Below are 27642 nucleotides of genomic sequence, written 5' to 3'. Positions count from 1 at the left end.
TGGTTTTGTTGGTCACTTTTATTGAATTGGTGATGATTTGAACCAAGTGCAAAACAGTACTGTGCTCCTGGAGAGACAAGTGTGGAAAAAGGATGTAAAACAATCAGTCGGATGATCCATCTTCACTGTGTCACTAAAATCCACCTTCCTGACCTGCCCAGTTTGGTGTCTGGAAGAAAAGCATGAAAAAAAGTCACATTAGACCATTTGTGGATTCCTGAAACCGATCACAACAAAATTTTGCTGTTGATTGTAGGCAATGTGAAAAAGTATCATACATGTGCAAGCAGTTAGGCGCTGATGTTTTCCCTGTCGGGAGTGTGTAATGTGTGTGCTCTGTTGGTGAGCGCTGGGTGGTTGTGAGAGCTGACAGGGACCCTAAGCAGCCAGTCCAGATGGCAGGCAGTAAATGTTCTCTATATGTAAGTGATTTGTAGCCTTGAGGACAGCAGGATGTAGTGGTGCTCTGTGAGTTGTTTGCAGCCTCTTTTGTCTAATTACAAAAACTCCTTAATGAGGGGGGTCTATGCTTTTTTTTACAGGACAGGGTTATGGCAGCACTCCTGCTACAGATATTAGAACAATAGGAAGGAGGGTAATTGAGCACATCAAAAGATAGCCACTCAAGAGCTGCACAGTTAAAAAGTGAACATTTAACATGTCTGTTGTAACTCTTGTGGCCTTGGTGCTGTCAGGTGCTGGAATCGGCCCATCAATCTGCTTTCACAGACACGCATGTCTTCATGCAGTGGAGAGCTGTGTGAAGCAACAGCTCCCAGCTTCAGATCAGAGTATGTGTGTGATTATGACATTCTGTGTAGTTGTAGTACTTGAGCAGTCTACATACCACTAAAATGCACAAGGTCAACATCAAAAACACACTTAAATGGCATGACTGGACCCTGAGCCAGACATCTGCAACAGGTCCTAAGTGCAGGGAACTCTAGGTTTGAGTAATGTTCACCAAAAGCCAGTGAGGGTCCACCTTATTTACGTTGCTGAGCTGAGTCACTGAGCTCAGGACTCGTTTTATGGTTGTTTGGAATCTACCTTGTCATTAGGCCTTTGAAGAGCAATGGAGGGATGAAAGCCTTCACTCTGTTAAACTTGCTCTTACTGGCTTATTTCGTGTAAAGAGAGCTTTTGTTGATGGTTGTTCATCAACATTCTTCAGCCTTGTTCTTCTGAGCTGATCATTTGAGAAGCTTTGAACTGCCCTGAGCTCATGTTGACCTTCTAGCGATCTGATCGGTAAAGGGAGGGACGGTCCCCTCCAGCTGGGAGAGGTGGTCTGTGTGCATTTTGTATGTACAGTATGTGTGTTACTCACCTCGTTCCTGGTGCTGTGAGCCTGCTTTTTCTCAATGTTCATTGCCAGCATTTGGCTGCGGAATGAAAGGCTCTTAGTCTTCTCAATCACCTGCTGGTATGGAGAGATGGCGTTGTTCCCCATGACCACATGGCCCTGGAAAATACAGACAAAAATAGACAACAGATTCACAATAACGCCAATAAGCCAATCAAATTTGGTCTTGCAGACACACCATCCTACAAACACCAACCACAAGTTACACAGGTCACATTCACATCTACTGCAGGCACATCCAGATAATTCATGTCATTCTGAAAGACTAGGCTATGATTTGCTGATTACAGAGAACTGTTGTGATGTCTATGTCAAAACATGCAGGGGACCTAATAAGGGTGAGATATTGTGGTTGTGATGTCCTTACAGTAGTCTTTACCCTTCAATTACAAAATCAGGACACAAATAATGCCTCTTTATCCTCCTGAGGACAAGCAGGAGGAGCTTCTGTAAGGGGCGATGTCACACAGCACAACCACCGTTATATTGAAAAGGTCTGTTTGAAAAGCTTTGATTTAACACTTCAGCACTGAGCCGATTGATTTAGGAAGAAGACACAAGGTCTCACCAGTTTGGAGTCTATCTTGGCATCCAGCCTGGCGTTGCGGATAAGGTTCACGATCCATCTCTCAGCTTCTTCAGGCGTCATGTTCAGTTTGTCTGCTAGCATGCTGTTGAGAAAACAGAGAGACATGGAGCTCAAACCTGGGTCTGGGTATGAGGGAAAAGAAAGGGTCGTCCGTCTCAGTGGTGTGCAGATTCTCCAGAAAATGAAAGGGAACACCCTGGGATGTATATAATGCCTAAGGGCTCAGTCTATAACGCTGCTGACGTGAGACTAATATTACTGTATGCAAGGCCCTCATATAATTCATTAATTTACTAAATTACATTTTGAGGGATGACAAAATAAAAATAAAAACCTTTGGTGTTTGTCAATGCATTAAAACTTTCCTCTATAGATTCCACCACAGGGCCTGAAGTTTTGGATGGCAATGTTGGTCCGTCCGTCCGTCCACTACTTTGGTCTCAGATGGCCTGCCACAAAATTTTGTGCAGAAATTCATGGTGCCAAGTGGTTGACTCCTACTGACTTGACTTGATTCCCTAATGTTTCCTCTAGCAACACCACAAGGTCAAAGTCTTCCTTTATTCAGTGAAACATCTTACCCTCTACAAGATGGACAGGCACATTTTTTTGTACAGTTATTAATGGTTCCCAGAGGATGCATCAGAATGACTTTGGTGATCTTGTGACTTTTCTACTAGTGCCACCATGAGGTCAAAAGTTCTGACCAATACTTTGGTTTATGGTCAAATACCTAAAAAAGGAATGACTTTCCAGTCTACCTCAGCTGCACCTTGGTGTTTAGTGCTAATTAGTAAAATGTTAGCATGTTAACACGCTAAACAAAGGTGGTGAACATTGTAAACATTGTACGCTCTAAACACCAGCGCCTTCTCTTGTAAGCATTTTAGCACACAGTCATTAGCATTTAGCTGAAAGCATTGCTGTGCAAAAGAACAACCTCACAGATCTGCTAGCACTGGCTTGTTCATAACAGAAAAATACAGAGAACATATTTCACAATATAATCAAAACAATCAAAAATAACTACTGTTGATATTAGTGTCTCAATCTTCAACACAACATGTGGGTGCAGGTTGGAGGTAAGATAGATCTTCTGACAACAGTGACTTCAATTAAACTGTGCTGCTCTCTGAACATGATGTATACTTAAAATATGTAATAGCACCAAATAACTCTTAGTTAACACTACACTACATTATGATGGATGTTGCACATTAGTTGCCAAATGACTAGTCACTATTTTCATTTGACAGTTTTAATAGATGGCTAACATATTGCGCTTCAGGCAAAGGTGTACAATATGAAGCACGTTCCAAAACACATCTAATGGTCTTCTGCTAATGGGAGCTTGATTTACAGACTTGTATGAATAACTCAATTAGAAGTGCTAGGACTGCCCCATGTTGTGAGCCTCTGTGGTTACTTAACCTTTTATTTTTTGAACCTCTGTCCAGGACACCTGGCCACTTAAGCTCGTCATGACACACAGGTCCAACCAGTGACTGTCCCTTAAAATAAAAGCCAGGTTGGAGACTGGGCTGCTCTTTGATACAGCTAGACGTGGATGTGTCACAGCGTGGGGAGGGGAGGTATGAGGGTGGCTGGCATTCTTTGATCCAAAGCTTTACCCAGTGCAGCTGGCTTCCCTTGTGGCTTTCAAAATAACTAGACCCCCTCGATATCCCCATCTAGTCCCCCTTCCCGCCCCACATTTCCTGCCCCCTCCCTCCTGTCTGACCCCCACCACCCTCCACGCCTACCACATTTCATATAAGGGCCCCAATAAATATCCTCAACCCCCTGTGCACTGCCCACAATTACTACAGCAATTCTACCTCAAAAGCAAGACACTGACCCCTCCCACTCCTGAAAAACCCAACACAAATACTGTAGGGACAAATTTGTCATTGTGTATAGTCACCGTTTGTTTGCACAAAATAATAGGGGTTATAAGGCCTATATAAAAACAATTTACTCAACTAATTATCACTTCCTGGTCCATTAATCACATTTTGTGAGACTCCTTCAGTGAGTAAGCTAGAATCTGCTCAGACCAGACCAAACCACTTCTCACGCCACGGCTCTGCAAAGAGATCCCACCACCACCGCCATTTCTGATTGCAACTGTCGCTCTCAGTCTGACTTCTTTAAGACATTCTTTTGGTGGAAAGTAATCTTATTTGGGATTTGTGATAATGTCTGTCTTACCTCAAGGCTCAAACAGAAAAAAAGACAACCACTTTCTAACCAGTGAATGTTGGCCAAATGGTGGCAAAACCACATAAAGAAGGGAAGTGAAATGATGTCAGTGTCTGGATGGGGCATTAAAAGCATAAACAACAAATAAAGAGCATTACCTCAGCATAATGAGCAAAATAGGGTTTGGTCTCCAAGTGACAGTGCATATCTCTCAACACTTTCACCACAGTGAAGTGATGGAGGAGGTGGATAACGAATAAGAAAAACACCAGTTGTGAGCTGATTCATGATCATCGCAGCAGCTCAGAGGAGAGGAAAGAGTATAGAGAGACTGATTAACCTGTCACTCACATCCACAAACTAGTAACACTAGCTCTGGTGGACAGATGATTACACTTCAGGTCACGAAAAAACCTGGGGAAAACGACGCATGACAACAAAATTACTCCTATGGATTATTATGGGAACCTAACAAGTTCGGAAAAGTGTCGGCTGTCTAATGACGCAAGTTTGGCCAGTGATGGATACCACATGTCAGCAATCACAGAGTGACACTTTTAACACCAAGGTTTTTAGTCTGTGGGTCTAAATGTTGTTAGAGCAAGTGGTGCATTGTTAATAGTTGCACCTCATAATGATTGATTTGACTTGACTTGGTGTTATTTGAACAAACAAACACCTTCCAAATTAATGAAATCAAACATGACTCAAACTGCTACATCAAAAATGACCATAAAGTTGAATTAGCATCTGTCTGATAAAGTGACAGATGGTTTGTTATACAGAACCATTTGGGAAGACTTTGTTGGAAAAGGGAAGAAACTTTCAAAAAAATACTTGTCAGGTGATTGGATGAATCATCTGTCTATCAAATGACACAGAAGCAGAAGTTGAGTGCCTAAGAGGAAACGCAACAAGCCGCAATCTGAGGAGCTTTGAAAGCTACTTAGCATGCTTGTAGACGATTCTTGCCATTTTTATAGGGAAAACTTGTGCATAAAAGGCACCCAGTCGCCTTTCTGGAGCTGGTAATAGTTTCTCCCTTATAGAACGCTGATTGGTCCAAACCCTTGTGGTTCAGCCACAAGCGAATCACTTGGCGCCTGGCAAGTTGGATTCACACTTACGAGAAATCTCGCTGCTATGCAAGGTTACCCATCTGACATAGCAGGGCCTTCATTATGGATTGCATAACAATGTATAGCTGTGTGCATTATGTTTAACCCTGTATCTTTTTGTAAAACAGTGTAAAAACTACAAGAACAATTGTCAACAACTGTTAAGAGCATCGCTCCATCATGCTCACCGACATTCAGAAACACCCTTCACTTATTTATCTAACAATCAAGTAATCTAAGGCAAATTTGAATGAAATTTGTTATTGGTTCCGATTTTACCCATGTGATTAAGTGATTGCTGCACAGCGGTACTGGGTGTTTTGTTTGGCAATTCAGTAAAGTGGGGGCACAAGTCAGTCAAGTCCAGGTCAGATATGATGATCAAAATAAACATGATCTGGTTTCCTCACCGGGGAGTTAAGCTAACCCCTAACCCCTCTAAACGTGATCTGTGCAGCATAACACAGGAACAGAGCGTGCCCCAAAAGGCCCAGGGCCTTGGCCTGTACCAGTCAAAGTCCTCTAATCTAATTTATAAAAGAAAGTCTGGCAATGTTTTCCTCCCAGGAAGGACATTTGTATATCAGAGCAGGGTTACTTTATCTCATTGTCTCAGAGAGCTCTACAGCAGCCACCCCAAGTGAAAGTAAGAAAGAGGGGAAGGAAAAAAAGAGAAAAGAAGGGAGATGTGAGAGGGAGCAGGGAATGGGTCGGACTCAAACAACCTACACTATTGACATCCTTTGGCCCTTAAGCCAAGCAGACAGCCTCCATGACTGGTTTTATTTTACACAACCATGATCCCGTTCCTTGGGGGAGAGGGGATCACTTTCATTTCGACCCTTTACTCACTCTGGCTCCTGAGCTTTCGACTTCAGGCTAGGGGACTCCTGTGGGTCTCAATACCTACCTCACACTTGAAGAGAGGGGTCAGGGATTGGGGTCTAACGCTTTGAGAAGAGAAAGGAGGATGGGGGATGCTTCTCAAGAGTAGCCCCCTTCTTAACATGGCTGGTCTAAAATGAATGCATTGTTAAACACTAACATATGATAGCGTTTGGGAGACTTGAAGCCATTTGGAGCAACCTCGCTTTCGGCTTGGGGTAAAATTGATTTTTCGGGGAAACCAAAATGATCGTGTGGTCTTTTTAATGACTCAATTGTGAGGTGGAAAGATCCTCAGTGTTACATCCAAATACACAAGACACTCCTTCCAACTACCAGTGAGCTGTTGTGTACAAATACAATCTAGTGATGAGGGGGAAAAAAACTGCCCAAATGATCGCGTCTCAAGCATTTACTCAAAATGTCAAAGGACAAGTGTGCGTTTGAGGTCAACGCAGGGTCTTGCCACTGAAACATTCATGGAAGGACTAAGGAAATAAACCCTGTAAATCAAACCGGGAAAACAAAGCTAAATTGGAAACACACACACTCAGGACACTGAACAGTCTAGACAAAAGGATGTGTGTGTATGCAATTATGAGTGCAGTCTGAATCACATTTTCACTCCCTACAGTACGTTTTACATAAGACTTTATTGCATAAAATAACTCAATTATGCCGACTTCGGGTCCACTTTTGTGTTCCAGGCTGTGGGCAAAAGGCGAGCTAAATATCTGTGAAACCATCATGGCCAACAGCTGTAAAAATGTCCTCATTAAAAACAGCCATCAAATTCATTTGAATCCACACTTGGGTACAGAGGGCTTCTGGGCAAAGTACTAATGACATGGAATTTGGGTGTCTGTCAAAAATAGACATGTTCTGTCCATCGTCATAACACCACCAAAAATAAACATGGAAATCCCAGAAACTGACCCTGATAAGTGTTCCTGCTTTGGAAACCTCAACGAACAGAGAGCCGAGGACGCAGGAAAAAGGTGAAAAGTAGAAAAATCACCGTTCAACTTCCTCTTTCAGTTTTACCACTAACCTTTGTGGTCCTTAACAAGTAAATGGATCCAATTGCAGTAAGTCTGCCAAAAAGAACCAGGACTCCTAATCAATTCCAGACAATCTGCAACTGGAGATTTCGACAGGGCCTGATCATGTTCCACGGTTCAACCTTGACTACAGACCTCCACGGCTCTATATAACAGTCAATGCAATCATTTTCGTGTCAACAGAAGTAATTCATTCCCTCTTTCCACTGAACATCATGTGTTCGTGGACTGTATTTGAAATGCAGACTTTGCTTCAAACCTTCAGTATTCATGATATGCCTGAGGGACAGCATACTATGAATATAGCAGTGAGAAATTTGTACTATCAATTAGTGAGGGACAAAATGAACAATAAAATAACATATGCATTATCTAACATCGGAGATTAGATACAGCAACAAGCACAAATCCACCCTTACAAAGATGAGGATTAATAGCTGACATGGGTGAATGCTTCTGTCTTTATCTTTGTCACTCAGCAGCCAAATCCTGTAATCTCTCTTAATTGTAACAATTACTATAACCTTTTTTTCCCCTCTCCGCTAATGCTCACTATAATTAGGATTGATGAGATTTCTTGCTTTTCGGGGAAGGCATCCAAGGTCAATTTTATTCTATTTAATGTAACTTAACTAAATTTTGAAATAGGAGTTAACAGAAACCTAAAGAACCCTCTGACCTGCATCGCCCTGAAGAAAAGGAGCTGAAATGTTCCTGTGCATTAGAGTAACTAGGAACATCTAAAGCTATCTGAATCCTGACCTCTTCCTGGGAGAAACCTGTCCATGAATTGCTCTCGGACAGGTGGTCTTAAAAGTTTAGTGAGCACAGCAACCTGTGGAGACCTGGAAGCAGTTAAACGCCACAATGCTTAATCCTCAAGATGTGTACGGTCAGCATGGCTGTGTGTGGACGGGGCCATAAACACTTATCTGAGGAAAATTCCACAGATCACAAAGCCCATGTTCTTACTTCCTGCTTACTAAATGCCTACAAAGTCTGGAGATAGCAAATATGACTTCCTGTTAGTCTTTAGGGATGTCTGCCAGAACTCTGCTGTGCAATAACCATAGTATCCCCATACAAAATCACCAATGTGACTGCTCCTACTCACTACTGACTTCCAAAGTTTAGTTTCCCTTAGTCTGGTTTGTATTCAGTGACTTACCTGATGCTAATGCACTGGTGAATTCTGCAGAAGGTCTCAAAGATGAAGAGGCGGGCGTTCTCAATAAAGTCCTCCAGGCAAGCAACCAGGAAGAAGTCATTCACAAGAACCTAAGAGACAAAAAGCATGTTATTTAAAAGCTGTGTAAATATTACACAAAGAGTTATTTCTGTCTGTTTACTGGGCCACTTCAAAAGGTTCTCTCACAGTTTAAGGTTTTAGTTAGGAGAAACAGTTAAATACGCACACAAGTCTGAGCTTTTCTTAGACTCATTAGGAGAATCAAGCTGAGACCTTTAGACTGAGTCATGAGAGCAGCATTACAAGTTTCAATCCGTCTGCTCTTATAATCCATGTCTTATTCAATTAAGCAAAAAAATCTATTCAGTGAAAACCAAGGTCCAATCCATTTTAGATATATTCATAGTAAACAGAACCAAAAGTTACATTACCAAAAGGTCTGTTTTGGCAAAAGTTTTAAAAATGAAAGTTCTCTATCAGTCAGTAAGTCAGTCAGTTAGTTAATGACCCGAGGCCATGCAAGGTGCTTCAAATCAACCACAAATATTTGACTTCACTGGCCACCACATGAGACAATACAGTAAGACCAGAGCCAACCACAGAGAGGACCTTATTGTCTGTGACTCGTCATCAGTCATCTGGTCTGGTGGTTCAGTGTCGACTCTCCTGTGCAGGATCACCAAATTTCACAGCTACAGTCATCCACCAACGGCAGCAGCAGCACCAGTCCAAATAAACTCACAGATGAGAGCAAGTCTTTTCAACCGTCTATATACTGTATCACCTGTGCCTTGTTACCAGTAAGAAATACGGCCTTGCTTGGACTCTTTGACACCGCTGCATATGGCCGATTCATCTACTTCATCTACTGTAAATGTTCATGACCCAGCTATGGCCCCAGAGGTACCACTGTGTGAAATGGTCCCATTTCTCAATGCTTGCTGCATTCCAACTCTCCATCAAGTGCTATATCACATCACAGACCTCCATCTTCAAAAGTTCTTCAAGAATTACCAGCGCTTGGTTTGCTAAAGCTTAGAAAGCCGCTATCTGCCCCGAGTTCTGCTTGAATAAATCCCAACTACATGGCGCTATCAGGCAATGCGCATTTCAGCTATGACAACGCTTATCTAAGGCTGATAAACTTTGAGGAGTTAAGTGCCCTAATTACTGTCATCTGGGATTCAGGCCACAAAAGCTTAAACAAAATCTGAAAGGGGCTTAAAGAGCCCTTTTATGTGCAATCTGAGGGTCTGACTATAGGTAGGCCTATACTTTTCATACTTTGACATGCAAGATTCAAACATCTGACAGTGATTCCAGATTCAGGTGGAGTGGGAAAGAAACAAAAAAAAAAATCCGCAGCCTGAACGGGACAATTTAAACCAAGCTAAACTCCCCCTCTGAAAGCACTTAGCTCAAACTATTGTATAGGGTACAGTGAACTGAACACAGGGGAGCTGAAAACAATACCCATATCTTGCTATTACAGCAATCAGTAAATAGATGGGTGCCACTCTTCTCAATGACTCAAAATTGATGCATTACAAATGCTCATCAAGACAACAGCCCATCCCAATGGGGTATCCGCTTACCTCAATCACTGAAACATCCCTTTACCTCTGAAATAATGCGCATTTTAAGGGTTTGCGTGTGAATTTCTGCAGGAAAAAAAAAAATTCACCACTGAATTCAAACAGGGCCATTTTGGGAAATGTTTGCAGACCATCACAGGCAATGCATTAAAAGGTGCTGTTAAACATTTTTGGAACCACCCACCTCGCTAGACCTGCTTGTGAACTTAACAGGGTCAATAGAGGGCTTTTGTGCGTACTGGACATGCTCTGATAAGACTGACAGGTAGTCCAGTGTTTAAAGCACCTGGAATAACTTGGGCCGTGACCTCGAGTTAGCAAGGATTGAGAATATGTTTCAAGCACAGAAGAGTCTCTGTAAAAAGAGCCCCAAGAGGCAAGGTCAAGACCAATCCAGACAGCTCCTAAGAAGTGCATGCAAGTGTTTAACAAGGTCTGTGATTGAGGGCGTGTGTCATGTCTTAGTTGAAATAGGATACAGCTCTAATATTGTTGATAGTACATGTCATCATTTGGAGATGGCCCCTGGAGGCCTTTGCACAGGAAAAATCTCATTTTCTCTTGGAACATGCTGTGGATTTTTTTCTGACCACGCACACATTTTTTTTGAGGGTATAACTAAGTAAAAACAAATCTGCCCAGATGAGTTTGGTTATAACTTCCTCATTTGTTAAATAGTGCTGAAGCTGAAGACTCTTTGTATTAGCTTGAAAATGGGCTAAAATGAAACGGAACCTTCACTAAACCGCTGACATGATTTATAAACATTTACTCCTGGGAAAGAACCATTTGATCAGGCCAGATGTTTTTCATTTCGAAGGTTTATCGTCAAGAGGCAAAAGATGAAAAAGGGGCCAAATAACCCTGTAGCCTTTTATTCCACTGTAAGTCCAAATTATCATGTCATCTGGGAAAACCAAATTACAGCGTGTATATGCAAAGAATGCCCTAGTAGACCAAGTTACACAAAATATACATATATGACAACACCGGCTAGGACACCTGCTCTCTCTCTAAATCTGATTACTGTCCGCTGATTGTGTCCACAAGATCTAACCAAACTGTCATAATAAGCCATCCTGGGCTTATGCCATCAGTGCAACACATAATTTGTTGCCATTAAATCATTATTATTACGTTGTAAAGGTATTCCTGTTATTGTGTGCACCCTGTTTATCCAGCTGTATGTGCATTGGAGTGTCTTAAAATACGCAAACAGCGGTGGCAGCATTTGAGATCAGCAGGCTCATCTAGAAAGAATTAAAACACTGAGGAATTTGTAGAAAGTCAAACATTAAAGCCTCAAAATTGTTTGTTACACTGACACCAGGGCCCACAAAAACCACGTGAAGTTGACCTTACAATGCAAAAGGATACTTATTGACAGAAGGTAATTTCATGTTTTTTTAAAATACTATATCAGAGAGATGTTGATTCAAGACCATTGTCATTATTGAAGCTGTAGTTTGTTTTTTACGGCATTGTTATATTGTTGCAGTGTTATTTTGCATTATAAGGTGTTTCTAACATTTTTGCATATTCACTTGGCAGTTCAGTTGGCAGCTTCACCTAGGTAGAACCAATATAAAATCACAGTAAATATTGTGTAATATTATTCAGCTGTGTCCACCCCTTTTGATAACAAAAAGGGTTTGTTTGTACCAAAGAATTATGTTCCCATGTCTGGTGAATATGATTTGTTGGCCGGGGCATCTCTGTAGCCCCACAATGCTTCGTTTTGGGTATGTTGAGACATATTTGACCTTTATCAAAAAATTGCAGCTTCTGTGATTTGGAGATTGCACTTGGTGATAGTGCGATTTCGATTTAAATGTTCAGCCTTATTTCTAACACAAATTATTACTAAACATTCAGTGGATGCTCTCTGACTGAATTTATATGGAGATGGTGATAAATATCTAACAACTCTTTTTCAGAACAGACTGGACACAGATCTACAGAAGAGGGGGATCTGACAAAATCACAGGAATTTGTTGATATTAAGATAAACAAAATGATTACATAAAATTGCAATGTGTATGTCATAACACAGCATTCTTTGTGTGTTTAGCTTTGTATTCAACATAAAAAGAGGACTCTTATAGTATATTACCCATATTCCTTTCTCACATCAAGGACTACAGCTACATTTAGCCATTACAAACCAAAATTCAAATTAAGGCTCTAAATGGCGGAGCTATGACAGATCTCCCACTGAAAACGAGTGTCTGCACGCCTCTGCGGAGACTTCTGCTTATAAAGCTTTTACTGTTAACTACTAGCCTGATGGGTCAATTACAGGCCATAGTAAAATCTGACTGCAGCCTGAGTCATACAGTGTCCAAGGAGCTTGGACAGTATCTGACAGTATGATACAAGGGACAGACTATCACTGTTCTGTCTGCACTGGACCCATGCAGACCTCCAGCAAATAGAAACGCTGTGTGAACGGGCAGAAGGTCAGACAAGAGATCACATGATTACTAACCATGTTTACTGCAGGGCTGCATGTGAAAGTTCAGGAGTCTGACCCACAAATCAGAGGTCCTCAGAAGACCTTTATATTGTCATGGAGAGGCACAATAAACCAAGACTAGCTCGTCCTCATAGTTTGGGAAAAAAAGGTTGAAATGAGTGTTGTTGAGGTTACTGAAGTGGTTACTCACCGACTCACACTCCCTGAGTTTCTTCTGAGCACTGTCAAAGTCAAAGTTCACGTACAGGCACTCCACAAATTCAGTGATTGGATCTTTGTAGGTGTAAGATTCCTGAAAAAAAATTAAACATAATCAAATCAATTATCACCACAACATACGTATCTTTTATAAAACCATTGTTTAGCTATGCTAAGATGTAAATAAACCAGACATACAGTTATATACATATATATAGCAAAATGTAATGTGATACATGATTTAACACAATTACTAAAATAAGATCCAGACAGATTTTGGAATCATCATGTGTATATTCACTTAAGAAAATACACAAATCCTACAGCTGTTCAGTGACTATTTAGTTAAAGTGACCACCTGCTGGGCACAACAGCTAAATAAACATAACAATTTACAAGGACTTGAGCAAAAACACATTCTGAAATCTAAACAGCTGCAAATCATGCTTACACTCAGAGTCCCAACCTGAGCTGAGGCCAGAGACCAGAGAGCACTGTGCTTAGTTCATAAGTAGCTTCTGTTACTGCTAGAGAAGGCATTGGTACATTGCAATTCAGTCAGTTCACTAACATTTATAAGAAGTAATGGGTTTAAAGCTTCTACAGCTTGGACCCAAACCCTACTATACACTTCCTGCTCTTAAAAGAAGTGATAGCATTGCTCTTGGGTTACATGGTCAGTTACTCATCCTTCGAAGCATGTATGGCCTATAAGCAATGACCTGATAACTGTGTGAAAAGGAAAAGTCTGTTACCTGCTGTATGACCTTCACCAAATCCTTCAGAACCTGCCGGCGCTTACGGACATCCTTGTTGGTGATGACCGCTGTGGTCAGGTAACGCAAGATGTGGGGGCACATAGTCTGGATCGCATTGAGGTATCTGGGATGAGGGAGGATAAAAGTAATCACTTATCAGAGCAAAGACATGGTCTTTACAAGGACACATAATATAACATTTTGGCTGCTTATGGGGCTCCTGGCATTTAGAGCAGAGAAAAAGCCTTTGCAGCTGAACAGATAATGTCCTAACAGGACTCTCACTGCTGGACAAGGGTCCCAGATTTAAGCTGTCTCTTTCATTAGTGTCCTGTGAGAGGGAGGAGGAAAAGGAAACCCTGACAAGAGGATATAGATCAGTGAGCAGGGACCTGCCCAGTAGCTGAAACCCAATCCATCAGGGACTGATGTTTCAACCACAGGTCAACCGGCTATGGGCTGAACACAAGAGACGGGACGCCGTTACAGGCTGATTATAATCCCACACCAACTCTGGAGACAGTGTTCTGTGAAAACAACGTGTAAGGTCTGCACACACACAGACACACAGACACACACAGAAGTACACGCCCCTTTCCTTGTCAAGATGGCAATCAGTCAACATTAACTGTATGACCAAAGCTCCTTATTGGTTTCTAAATGTCTATCTTTGAACTTCACCCTGCACTCAAACCCCCACTGACCAAATTAAATCAGAAAAGAGGAAGTGGAGTGGGCCCCTTCAGGTCTCCTATGGCTGGGTCCAGAAGAACACATGGCGTTCAGAGAAAGAGTGCCGGCAACTAATTAGCTGAAACAATTAAAGGGACAGGGGACCTGTGGCAGTTGTGATGTTCAGTCTAAAAACAGAAGTGGGCTCTTTGGCAAAGCCATCGTCAGCCTGGTTTTAGGAGAGCTCCCTCCCTCCCTCTCTCCCTCCCTTTGTAGTTGCTTGACTCCCGTGGAAGACCGCAACGCTCTGTGCTGTGTTCCTGATTAACTTACACCTACTCACTCTCAAGGGGGGGTCCAATAGCAAGCAATCTTGCATGAGTCACTGTACCATATCTAGGGGGCATTCACCCTACTCCACTTAGAGAAGTTTTGAGGCAACAAGCATCGCTGCACTGGTTTGCTGAAGATGCTACTGAGGCATGCAGCCAAGAAATCAAGTATGAGTTCAAATTTCCTCTGCTGAAGGGGGGGCTGTGGGAGAACACAGATGGGGGACAGAGAAACAAGGTCCCGTTTCACAGCTCATCTGGAAACCAAAATGATGTTAAACAACTGAATAAGTAATACAGACCAGGAAGTGACACAGCACGTACTACTGCAGTCATATTCCACCAGTTTGCACCTGTATCATTCTTAGTTAGGGGGCATTATTTGCTCTGAGGTCAGTGCAGTCTGTCAGTAGTACACAAACAAGGCTCTGGACCAACATCTGCTGACTGCAGGGGTAACGGAGGTCAAATGTGGAGCCGAAGGCCAGCCACTGGTCACTGACTTCAGCCAAAGGAAGTACTGGTCAAGAGATGGGAAACAAGAGCCAAGCCAAGCCTCAGTGGGGAAAACATGAGGTTTCTAGACTGTGAAACTGCAAAGCACACAAAACTACCTCAGTTTATCCACACAGATGGTTGGGTGAGCTTTTCATGAGTAATTATTGGGCTGGCCTCCTTAATCATCCACAATAAAATTAAAAACTGAGTAAAATTCAGGGAACCAGACATTTGAGAGTGCTGTGTTGTGGTCGCCTGTCATACTGTCTGTGGAGCCCAATCATCTGTACAATTATACAAGCCTGCAATCAGAACAGGCGGAGGGAGCAAAGACATCAAAATAGGTGGTGTGCAAATTTTAACACAGTGTATAAAGTTTCCGATCTGCAATACACATGGCCTCGTTCTTGACTTGGAGAGTAAACAGACCACACGAAAAACACACACTTCTGAAACCACTTTAAAAATACCAGCAGGGTTCACGAAGAAGCCCACCACCCAAAAATGTGTTATTAAAGCAAATGGTTTTCTCTAAATCAAGTTCATGATATAAAACGGCCAACCTTTTCTCCAAATGCTTTTAGGATCAAAAGTTATTTTGGAGATGCAATGTAATACTCAATCCAATTACTTTAACCACACATATACACACAGTACCTATCACACAACACATCAGAGGAATACCCACATACACACAAATTGTCACAATACAACAACACAGCTGGAGACAAAAAAAAAAAACATTTGTCAAAAACAACTGTTATCAAAATAAGTAAAGAGAGATGTTATACATTCAAAATATTTACCATAATGAACTACTATATACCCATTTTAATATTTTAAGGATCAACTAAGCTTCAGAACGTTGCCTTTTCTGTTGCCCTTGTTTAGGGGAAATCAATCTCATCTTAAAACTACTTTCAGGTATTCTCTCATGAGTTTTCAGTTTCCTGGGTGCAAAAGAACAAGTAAAATTAAGAAACTGAAGAATAATTTTGTATTATAAATGTACTTACTGCGGCTGATACAGGAAGAGCTCAATAATATTGTCCCTGCCCTTGGGGTGGTTGAAGAAGACGAAGAGAGACCAGTGAATGAGCCATGTCCTCTGTTGCAGAGACTGGAGAGGGGAGCTGACAGACTGGACAGGGCAAAGACAGAAATCCAGGCAGGCAAAGGGGAAGAGAGGTGACAGAGAAGCCAAGAAGAGACAGACATGCAACAAAGAAAAAAATTTAGATTTTAAATTCATTTGAAGACAGTCACTGTACGTAGAAGAAATCCTTTTCTCCAACAAGGTACAAGGAAAAAAGACATTAAGTGCAGTTGCCTCCTAAATGGTCATCAATCAAACACAGACAACCACTTCATTCTCAACTCTAAGTTCCTAAGTAGTCAGATGAGTGCGTGTGGGTTAGGAATAAAATGCCACAGCAGAGCTGTACTGAAAGTGAAATGTCAATTTGGAAGTCTATGTAAGGGAATCTAGATGAGATATCAAATTCTGAGAAGTGGAGCATTTACGTTGTTATCGATAGTCTCCCTCAGGCGGGTGAGGTCCTCCATGGCTGCCTCCCAGTTCTGCATCAGGATCTCAGAGGCCAGCTTGCCCCACAGAGAGTTCAGGGCATTCCTGTCTGTCGATGGGACCTTGTGGAGAGACAACACGGGACACTTGCTAAAACCTCACAACATTACAACATATGAAACAGCAACTTTTTCCACGTTATTTGACAGACAAAATGCTGATTAAGCGTCTCCTTATACAGGTCGGCGGACTGCTCAGCAACATCTGCCTCCATACACAGTGAGACCAGACTTCCCACTACTTGCTTGGCTTCAGTGGCACGGCTGCACGGCGCAGTCACTTTTCTTATTTATACTGGATAAACTGATTAAATTATGTCATCCTAAGGGAATGGAGCTTGACAGAAAGAGAGAAATGGATCATGAAAGACTGTTTAGCTTTTTATAAAAGTGAATTTGCTGCACTTTTAGATACAACAGCCACTGCATTGCAGTTGACCATACAGTTTGAAAATTACCACATCAAGTGAAGGCATGTTTGGAGCATGTGTGCCACTACGCTGTCTGAACAATTTGCAAGAACTAAATCATTTTAATAGCAGTGGAGCTTGACTTGATTGTGTAATGTTGAACGTCCTCAAATCTAATTGCATATCAGCAATGATAGACTTATAATCAATGCAATTATAATTTGGGCCTAGTTACAGCAAACATTTCAAATGTCATTTAACTTGTCTGCAGTTAAGAATGATCCTGTGATTTAGTATCATAGTCCCAAAATTCGTGCAGCAGAGGTCCACATATCCTGACTTTCATTCCACAGTATGAATCAGAAGACAGGATCATGAAGCCAAAGTCTTTCTTTGAAATTGCCATACCATTCAGTAGTCAAATCCACTCTCATTAGTATTAAAAGTATATATAAATACATATATATAAAAGTATTAAAAGTGTAGTTATATCACAAACATAACATTCTAAACCAGATATTTGGTTCCACCCACACCCTGCACTTGAAAAGCCATAGATTGTGTCACTGATTGCAATTAAATGAAAAATGATCAATTAATCTAAAGGGTGGGGCAAACACACCTAGCATCCATTAGGAAGTGGCAGGAAACATTGTCCGACTCTGCACTGACCCGCGACCGTATCTCTTGTGAGAAATGTTTTTGGATCTCCTGTATACTGAAGTGTGATATTTCTACTGGACGATTTAATAGTTATTTTCATTTTATTGTAAACCTGTGAGTTTTTGGAGTGTTGATCAAACAAATTATCTGGTATCTTGGGATGGGCATTTGTCATTATATAACTTGTTTATTTTATTGGTCAAATAATAATAAGTATTAAATATTCAATACATTCCTTATGAGGCTGAAGAACCACAAAAAAAGAATCGCTATGATTTCTTATTTATTTATTTTACCATTTAATATCCTGTTGCTTATTTAGGTTGGCAAGCCTGATTGATAATTAGTAAGAAATGTGTTATTTACTTTGTTTAGTGCGACCTAGTGTGTTAGTTTGATCTGTGATTGTTGTTTTGTCTTCTGGTTACATATGTCATGTTTTTGTTCACTAAAAAAAAAAAACTGAAAAAAAAAAAATGATCATGAAGAAATGTTCTGTGCTGGTTGTCAAGCACTTAAACATGACATCTGCTAACTAGCCAAATAACAATGCCTAATATGTGATTAAATGCCAGTTTGCTGCTGCCACTGACATTTGTTTTTGAAAACTTAACTGCATTTCAGGCCACAGAATGATAATTGCAATAATCTCCTTCCCCTGACATATGAAGTGACTTGACTTTACCTTCAGTAACTGCAGACAACTCGGTCGTTATCACAAGGTAATTAGGCTGAAATATGAACTGACATTAACGAGACACATCTTTGTGAAGATAATCACCTGAAAAATGTTGCAGGCTACTGTTTCTGATTTCCAGAACAGACTAAAACAAACAAAAAAGAATCAGGTAATGAAACACAGGTTGAGAATGCCTCTGAACCTCGGCAGTGCAATCACTGAAGTGGACATTAGACTACACCCTAGGGCTCATGGGAAACTCTGCGCCACAGTAGTTCACGATAACACCAAACACCAGACGCAGTGACATGAGTCAAGCAGGAAGTCAGGGTGGGTGTCTGCTGAGCGGCCAGAGAAACCTAGATGTTAACCACACACCCTCGTACACCGGCGGACAGCCGCTGAAGTGGACTGTGAGACACGACAGATGTACGAGCGGAGGAAACACTAAAAAAAGAGCAAGTTTCTGCTGGAACCCCACAAATTGGTCGAATTATTCAGATATAAAAGGTTTTTCTTTTTAACGTGGCTAAGGGCAGATACACTCTGATAACATTTCAACAAACTGCTATAATATGAGACGATGGCAGGTAACAGGAAAATGTTTGGAAAATCTCCTGTGGTATTCCCCCAAAGGAGAACACAGTAAGACGGTGTGTTCATCCATCCAGAGCGGCAGAGTTTCTTTGATCACAGAGTACGACTCGGGTCCATTATGAATGATCTTTTTCAGAAGTCAAAAGAGAGATCAGTATTGTAACACTTAGAGAAAAAAAAAAACAGCTACACTGCTAGGATAAAAGGTCAGTGTTTCATCTGTTGAAATGTTTTGTTTTGTTTGTTAGTTTTTTCCCTCTCTTGGAAGTCCCTGCCTGCTATGTTTGGCTAACCTCCAGGTCGTTATGGCAGCTTTCCACACACACACACACACACACACACACACACACACACACACACACACACACACACACACACACACACGCGCATGCACGCACGCACGCACACTGTCTGGCTTTCACTAGTGGCCACGCTAGAAAAGTTTCAATACCTGGGTTTTTCCACCTTAAGTTTCCATTGGTTTGTGAAATGGGAACATTTCACTCACTGACCAGCAACAATAAATTTACTGTGCTGGGGATCCGACGGGATACTCAATCTTTATTCTTAACATTCAATCCCTGCATTAAGTGATGGATATGAATAAGTTGCTCTTTTCGGGCTAGGCCACACTGTAACAAGACCTGAGGCATGGATTTTGCAAGGCTGGCTTCCTTCGTTTAATTGACTGGGTTTCCCACGTTAAATGACTTTATGGAGCCTCACCTCTCCCATACGGGGGAGGGGGAGACAGACAAGGGGCCTGTGAGGATGGGAGGTCCACAAAACACCAAGAAGAGGGGAGGGGGAGAGCAGTACACAGAATCCCACTAATGAAATCCATTTCTACCTTTCCCCCTCACCATCTAAAAAGCCTCTTGCATTGTCGAGAGTAAGCAACAGATATCTAGTTACAGAGCCCGATCTGGCTGGAACTTAAAATGTGGGGTCTCACAATTTGAGGGGTAAAAACAAAAAAACAAAACACAAAAAAACCCTCTCTGCTGGACTTCGAACAACATACCTCAATTAGAGCAATTTTGGTTTATTTAGACTGAGTTGCAAAGCCATAAACAACTGTTGCTGGAGCAGTGAGACATATCCGTTGCAAGCTTTTGAAAACTTTTCTTTAATGCTTTTTTTTTTTTTTTTAGGCAAGGGAGTGGAAGTGGAAAGCTTGGGTGAATTACTTGTCATTTTGTCTCAGATGCAACTCTTCCTTCTACAGATTTGGGCAGATCAGTGAAAAACCCATCAAATGAAGTACCCAACTGCTTTGCGTTAAGAGGGTTGTTTATAGCGAAGACGGTTCATCATTGCACAGAGCCACTGCCAAGTTTTTCAGGAGGGGACACTCCGGCATAGTGAATGTGCATGACTAGCCAGAGTCACTGACATCCGAAAGACAAGAGGCAACACAGTGCAGTATCAAATGCCAATTAGAATAGGAACAAAAGATGGTCTTAATGTTTTTCACTCTAATGAATAGACAAAATGTTGATCTGATTCTTGCCCATTCTTTCAGGGCTGGTTTTGGCATGAGTCCTGGCTTTACCGCAAAGCTAAATGTTGAACCAAAGACAAACAAAAGCAAGAGGACAAGTGAATGACACTTGGAAACCACTGACTATGCAGGCTGGTTTCACTGGTCATTATAGGACATTCAGTTGAGTTGAACTTACTCACACTTCATACAGGATCATATCAGGAGTCAGAAGTTGCTACATTTCTGCTGGAAATTTGGTTTTATTCCAAATGGAGCAATAATCTAAGTCAACAAGGAGGTCGACACAAGCTTGAAGATACTCGGCATGTGATCTTGAAGGAAGCATTACAGTAGGCAATAGAGATGCTAGCTTCTTGAAATTGGACATGCTCAGCAGGGTGATTGTGTTTTAAGTGTCTAATTTTAAGTTCGCTGTTCCAAATGTTTTTGTGGCAGTTCCTCCATGTCTTACTTTGTCTTTAGAAGTATTACAAATTGCAACCTTTGGGTCGTCTTCATTCACGGTGAAGAACTTCCACAGTCAATGTGTGAAAAGTTTATTTCTCTCCCAAGTTCCCACTTCTTTTGGTAGTTATGGCTGGTGCTGTTCCTGCTTTTGTGTTTTATTCATTTCACTCTGTCAAGATCCACAGTGACTTGTGATAGGATATTAAACAAGCTTGAAAAATGTTAAGGAGCCAGCAATTCTGAATATCTGAGTCACTGACTTGAGTCCTCATTTCGTTGTCTTTTGCAGGGATGCACAATACTTCGAACGGACTGGAAAAAATGCCACAGAATCTAATCAACAGCACATCAGCACCTGATATAAACATCTTGCACAACAGTGTTCGTTTCTTGACATGTCCACTACTTTGGAGATTTTCGCCTCTCTAAAAATACCAATTACTGCAGAGATGCAGCTACCTCTGCTAGTCTACGTCTAAAGACTAAAGACTAGCATAGCACAGAAGATAAAACCTTAACAGTCAAACCCTAAACCACTTGTTCACGAATATAAAAAAGACGCCTCTAAAAAGACGAGGTGAGGTGGTACCTTTCACAGAATAAAAAGCTTTTGACTAAGAATACAGAGAAGCAGCAGTCGAGTCTTGTAGTCGAGCTGCACCTAGCACAGTCACAGCCTCGTTCATCCTTCACTCATGAGGGCAAAGGGAGAAAACCACAAACTCCAGAACCCAGGCAACAAATCTCTTTGTTTATAGAGGAAATAGGGAGTGTGCATGTGCACTAACAAGAATTCTGCCAATGCTCTCTGTGAACTGTAATTATCTTCCTCTGTAAAGCAAACATTGGCATTATCTGATTTTTAAAAACAGTTAACTTGAATATCATTTAATCAAATGTATACGTATAAATATAAACGTATACAATTGTCATTTCTTTCCAACTTATCATTTTAAATAGAGGAAAGGAAGAGTAGCACCCTTCCCATCACAGGCACACACCCTTCCAGAAACACCTTGCAAAATGTGTGGAACCCTCTTCGTGCTAACTAACAGATGCCTTGCATAACTAAGCACACCATAAGCTCAGAAGTCGTGACAAGGGACTCTTGGCCACAGCACTCAAATCAATAAACTGTCTACTGAGGCCCGCCCCTTGAGAAGACTACAGACAGATTATGCATTCCGCCACTGATCACTTGGCCCAGTAAAAGATCCTACTCAAGTCCTAGAGCAGCAGTCTCCTCCTAATACAGAAGACGTGCAGTGAATTGAATAGGCAATGACGTAAGCTTTTCACATTCAATTACTTCTAAGTGTTCTTTTCCTATCCTGTGCGAGCATTGGCCTTTTGAGGAATTAAAGCAATCTGGCAGACGTAATGTGATGTTCAATTTTAATATGTCAGAGGAATGCCTTAAGCAGTACATAACAGACAGTAAAACACTGCAGACACAGTTATGTGTACAGTTATCAGCAAACATCACTATTAATGTTAAATGGTGTTGAATGAGTGAGATAAAAATTTGAAAACTTACCAAGACACGGAAGAAGTAGAGGTACTCTGCAGCACCGGAGTAGTTTCCACACTCGTACTGGAACTTGGCATATCTGTATAGCGTGTCCAAGTACTCCTGACGAAACTTCAAGAGAAATACGAGTGTATCGATATCACAAACAGAGAACATGTGAATCGTTGACAGACCAAGTCAAACAATACTTGAGCATATTTTCAATTGAAACATTGTGCGTCCTCTGTTATTTTATGCCGCTCTGGTGCCTAAGGAAATTCCAGTTTTGTGTTGGTGTTTCATCAGAGCTAGGGTGTTGTATTTTTTTTTTTAAATCATAATTTAAAAAAATCAATTCTCAAATGTCTTAGCTACACCAAATATATTTTAGATCACTGTAACTAAATTGCAAATCCAATTTTAATTTCATATTTACTTGTAGCAGCAACATAGTTTCCACTGTGGTGGCACACCACTGCTAAATGAATATAGAGTAAACACTGCTATATCATATCAGTGGTATTTGGCCATGGCAAGAGAATATTTAACTTTTGGAACAAATCTGCCAAGAAGTGGTCATGTGAGTTAAATTAACGATGTATATGTATATATAGGGCTATCATTTCAAGCCTACTTGTTTTCCTATATTTAACTGTCCTTCCTGCTGTCCAGTATCTCAGAGCAGTGTGCACTGACGTCAGGCCCTTCACTAAGGTTCAGTCAAACTGTGACAGGCAGTGGGTGCTCCGGGCCGCCCAAGCCTTTCCCACAGCAGGCTGTGGGACCCTGAGCCTGGGCTGTGTGGAGGTGCACTGAGGACAGCATGCAGGTCAGCGGGATACCGGAGTGGGAGGGGACCGATGGAGGGGAGGGTAGGAAGCCAAACATCACGGTAAATATAGAACCTCCGGCATTCTTGCGGCTCTATCCACGAGTCCCGAGCTACTCCGTTTATTCTTAACAATTCACCACAGAATGTAAATGTCCGCAGAATTTGTGCAAGCCATACAAACCCTGAAAATGAGTTAAGGGTTTTGGGAAGTAATTCTGCATTTCCCTGCTCAGCCTGCCCCTCCCACTTCGCCCCTAAAACAACCATGGGTTCACACAAGAGCCATGGGAAATGCAGTGAAGAAGTGAGATGTCAGCAAATCAGGCCAACTTACGTTATGTTTTTCTGCCAAATAGTCAAAGAGCATTCGTCCATCCCTGCAACAAAAAAAGAAAAAAAAAAAAAAAAAAAAAAAAATCAAGACAGTTCCTGTAGTTAGAGGCCATTTAACTTGAGTCGCCGTTTGGCTGACATCCTGGTGTTTGGAGCCCCATTCAGGTATATTTTTCCACTTCTGGTCTAAATCAAGAGCCGTACATAAATGAAGACCATTTCATATTTAAAACAGTGTGATGGGCTGTTTATTACATTTGGTTTGGCTACTACAAATCTATGCTAGCCATGTCTAACAAATTATGTCTGGTGAATAAAGTGAATCCTGATTTCTCAGCACAGCCTCTGAGTCTCTATGGCTTTGTCAAAATAGAGGAATGCACTGGCTCTTCTTAGCTGTCTTATCCCTACTGCATTTTACAACTTTGCCTGTGACCTAAAATCTTGGAATTTCTGTAGACACCAAACTAAACCTACATGTCAACCTCGGGCATGCGTACTTTTAGAATGTGCATTTGCTGGCATGTGTGATGTGTGTGAAGAGATTTTCATTTAGTCTGAGGTGGGATTCTCCACTGCTTTAGGAGGGGGCCATCTCCTGCTTGGAAGCTAATAGAGGACACTCACTTTCCATTAATGTCAATACCTAATTTTATTTTTTTTTTACTTTTTAAACCCTATATCAAACGACACTGCAGATATATCCTCCCGCATAGACACAGAAAGAACAAAAACAATTTCTGCACCATGTCTTAACAGTGATACAAAACATATTACATTTTACTCTTCACTTGTTAAAAGAGATTTAGATGAGAGCCAGCTACTGAGATTTACAAGTGGCAACTGTTCATGAAAAAGTCTGCACAGCATTACTGCCACCTTCTGCACTGAAAACGTCAAGGAGCCATCAGTAGCATGTTGACTGGAAAACCCAAAGGTAGTTCCATATTTTAACAAGTCCAAACAAATGAGAAAAGAAATCATACATTACCCTAATGTTCAACATAATCCGCAGACTGTCTATCTGATAATGACATTGTTTATAAATATGACAATAATGTGATTTACTATGATCGCCGGGCTTATTTTCTGGCTTAAATAGTAGTCGAAATAAAGCCTGGTAACCATTCAATAAAAAGGTACCAAGACCAATAGGTTCTATTACCCTGTAAAATGCTTTGCGGATCTGTACATATTAACCTCAATAGACAGGGCATCAGGGTTCAAATATCAACCCATTTCACATTTTCAGCACTGGATGATCCTCTAATCCAGACACAATGTTAAAAACAAACAACTGCATCAACAATAATTTAGGCCATAATGGTGGAATAAAACTGTTCATGTCCGCTGGCCTTAGAGAGAATTCTTCATTGACCCCAGATGCGTTTCCTATTGTTTTACAAATCCAATGGTATGAAGAAAGAATAATGTATAACTAAAGACAGACACATGATTCCTCATCCAAAAGGTAGATTTCCTCCTTACTTCATACTGACAGCAAACTAACAATCACATAGACATGTGCTAAGTCAATATTGCTATTATCAGGCTTTAAATCTCACATAACAGTTCCTACAAATCTGTGGCTTAAATAAACATATGTCTACAGCCCAGCTGAAACAATATAATAAAGCAGTACAAACTGAGATGAGATGAAAATGGAAAATGCTTTTGATTAACTATACATGCTCTCGCCAAGAAACAAAGGAAAGGATAAAGACTGAATATGACCAAAATATTTTAATCACTGTAGATGACAAAACAGTCTTAATAAAGTTAACCACAACATCTTGCGTCTGTCTCTTTTTACTTCTGTCTTTGCTGACTTCGCTCAGTGAGAGCACTGAAAAAGCTAAAAACATTATTCATTCAAGATACAGTTCCATGGACTCTACAAAATCCCTTTGCAATACTGCCATGCAGTCTACTGTTTCAAATAACAGGTTTTTACTAATACTAGAATCATGGCAACTAAGCTCAGCAATAAATTTCATACTACTCTTGAATAAAAATAATTACAGGCTTTACCTGGTAGACTGCATCTGCCTTGTTGTCTCAGGGTCCTCGAACATCTTCACAATGGGTTCTGTCTCTGATTGCAGCTGCTTAAGCTGGGCCACAACCTCCGTCCTCTTCTCCCTCAGAGCTGACACAGGGAAGATAAAGAAAGTCATTAGCTACAGCAACAACATAAACATAGATGTGCATGGGCTGCACCCCAGCACTGAAAATGCTGTAAAACAAAGTTTACTGCTAAATCAATTCTGAATGGAGTAAGCGGTGTAGCGGAGCTGCCCTTTATGATGTCTATCAAGCAATATTAATATCTTTCTTGGTTTTGTGTGAGTTAGCTCTAGAGAAATGGGGGTGAGTACTGTATATGCACCACTCGTCAACACTTACTATGGGGGATTTCCTTGTCAGGAAAAAGGCTCCTGTACACATCCATGGCGAAGTCCACCATGTTTGTGTCACTGAGGAGGTCCAGTTTGCCATGAAGCAGCTCCTGCTCATTGTAGATCTAAGAAACAGAGTCAATAAAACAGAGGTGAGGGGGAAGGCTTTAAACAATAGGCCTATTATGTGACCACTAAGCTCTGACTAAGTTACAAAGACTGATACATTGAGTTTCCAAATAAATAATTAAAGTATTTAGTTTAATAAAATACAGTATTTAGTAAACTAAATGGCTTTAGCACATTTTCTCCATTCATAGCTTTTGATCCAGTGAGTTGAATCAGCCTTCATACGCCAATATATACAGATGGGTGACAAATTAAAGGATATACCAGCATATAGTGCCATAACAAGATATTGGGCCACTATGTGCCTCCAGAACGGCTTCAAATATCCTTGCCATTGATTCTACAAGTCTCTAAACTCTACTGGAGGTTTCTACTTCCCTGTCAGTCCAAAAACTCCCATAGGTGTGTTAAATGATTCACATTATTTCCATACTCAAACCATATAGTGAGCCCACGTGCCGTATTGTCCTATTTCTTCCACTCATCTTTGGGGGTTTTCCTTTAATATATCAGTTATATATATATATATGACATTATGGTGTTATATTATGAACATAAAATTTGTACTGAACAAACCAGTATGGTCTACTGGCTATGCTTCGTGGTACTATTACAACGTTCAGCTTAACTTGCCGAACATAGCAGGAATTGACGTTCATATTAGCTTCCCACGGTTAGCTAACGCTAACGTTAGTTTCAGCGATGTCTACGGGCCGTAGTAGTTAAATGTTCTTATCAGTGTTAATAAATATTTTCCAACATATCCTCGATACCCCTCAAACCGTTGCCTAAGTGTACATTGCCGTTCATTTGGAGTTATTCTTTCAAATCAACCACGTTTTCACCTTCTATGGATTAGCATTGCCTGGGAGCTCTGTTTCGAGTGCTTCATTGCCCAGTACCTCCCTATTGGGCGGCAACATCGTTGACCTGTAGTGTGGTAACGTATAAAGGAGCACCGCCCAACAAATGTGAAAAACTTAATGCTCCTAGTGTAGGAAACGCGCACTCCTACAAACATCTGAATCTGAAACAGCGCGTGGCTCGTTTTACCAGTGTAAAGCTAATCCCTATGAAACGCACGACTTCCGGTACTGTATTTTCAAATGTAAAAAACAATTGTAACCTTTCGATATCGATATTGTGCGCAAACTTTCTCAGCGTAATGTTTTCGTAATGTTAAACTGTGGTTTAACTGCATACATCGATCTAATCACTTAAGTGTTTATAGCAATTTCTTTTGTTCTGTTCCCCATGCCCTGTCAAAAGTAATGTGTTTTTCCCCTTTTATTTTGAACGTAGAGAGCTACATTTCCGGCTCCGCTACGGTTAAACGTGGTTTCTTTACACAGCTGCAAAAAATGTGACCAACTCGTCGGCGTACATGGCTTTTACAACTGTTTCAAAGCCATAAATAGTTATCAAAATTAGCCAAAAATGGCAGCGAAGTGTTTATATCTTGATATATTTCGTACCTCTTTGACAGACAGGAACTCCAGCAGAGGAAAAACGAGATGACGGTCTAAAAAGTGAGCAATCTTGGTGGTGAGGTCGTATTCCGCCATCTTTGCTCCGGGGAAAGGGAAGTGGATGTATGATGCAGTTGTGTA

The 27642-nt window shown here is 41.1% G+C and overlaps 1 protein-coding gene across 1 annotated transcript; it reads right to left on the bottom strand.

Annotated features, from left to right (window-relative positions):
* On the bottom strand, positions 1-27642 carry eif3ea (eukaryotic translation initiation factor 3, subunit E, a). The gene is made up of 13 exons (XM_023410505.2): positions 27508-27642; positions 25911-26028; positions 25536-25653; positions 23506-23548; positions 22367-22471; positions 16464-16589; positions 15956-16080; positions 13435-13561; positions 12672-12773; positions 8390-8499; positions 1935-2037; positions 1331-1465; positions 1-169 (listed from the first exon to the last, which is right to left on the bottom strand). The coding sequence occupies exons 1-13, from the start codon at positions 27595-27597 to the stop codon at positions 134-136; spliced, it is 1338 nt and encodes a 445-aa protein (XP_023266273.1). The 5' UTR covers positions 27598-27642; the 3' UTR covers positions 1-133.

The sequence above is a fragment of the Seriola lalandi genome, unplaced genomic scaffold (assembly GCF_002814215.2).
Source record: "Seriola lalandi dorsalis isolate HSWRI2012SDOR001 ecotype SW California unplaced genomic scaffold, Sedor1 jcf7180002054425, whole genome shotgun sequence".
Lineage (NCBI taxonomy): Eukaryota > Metazoa > Chordata > Actinopteri > Carangiformes > Carangidae > Seriola > Seriola lalandi.
Note: the sequence above shows the minus strand (reverse complement) of the source record. Positions and strands in the feature narration are given on the sequence as shown.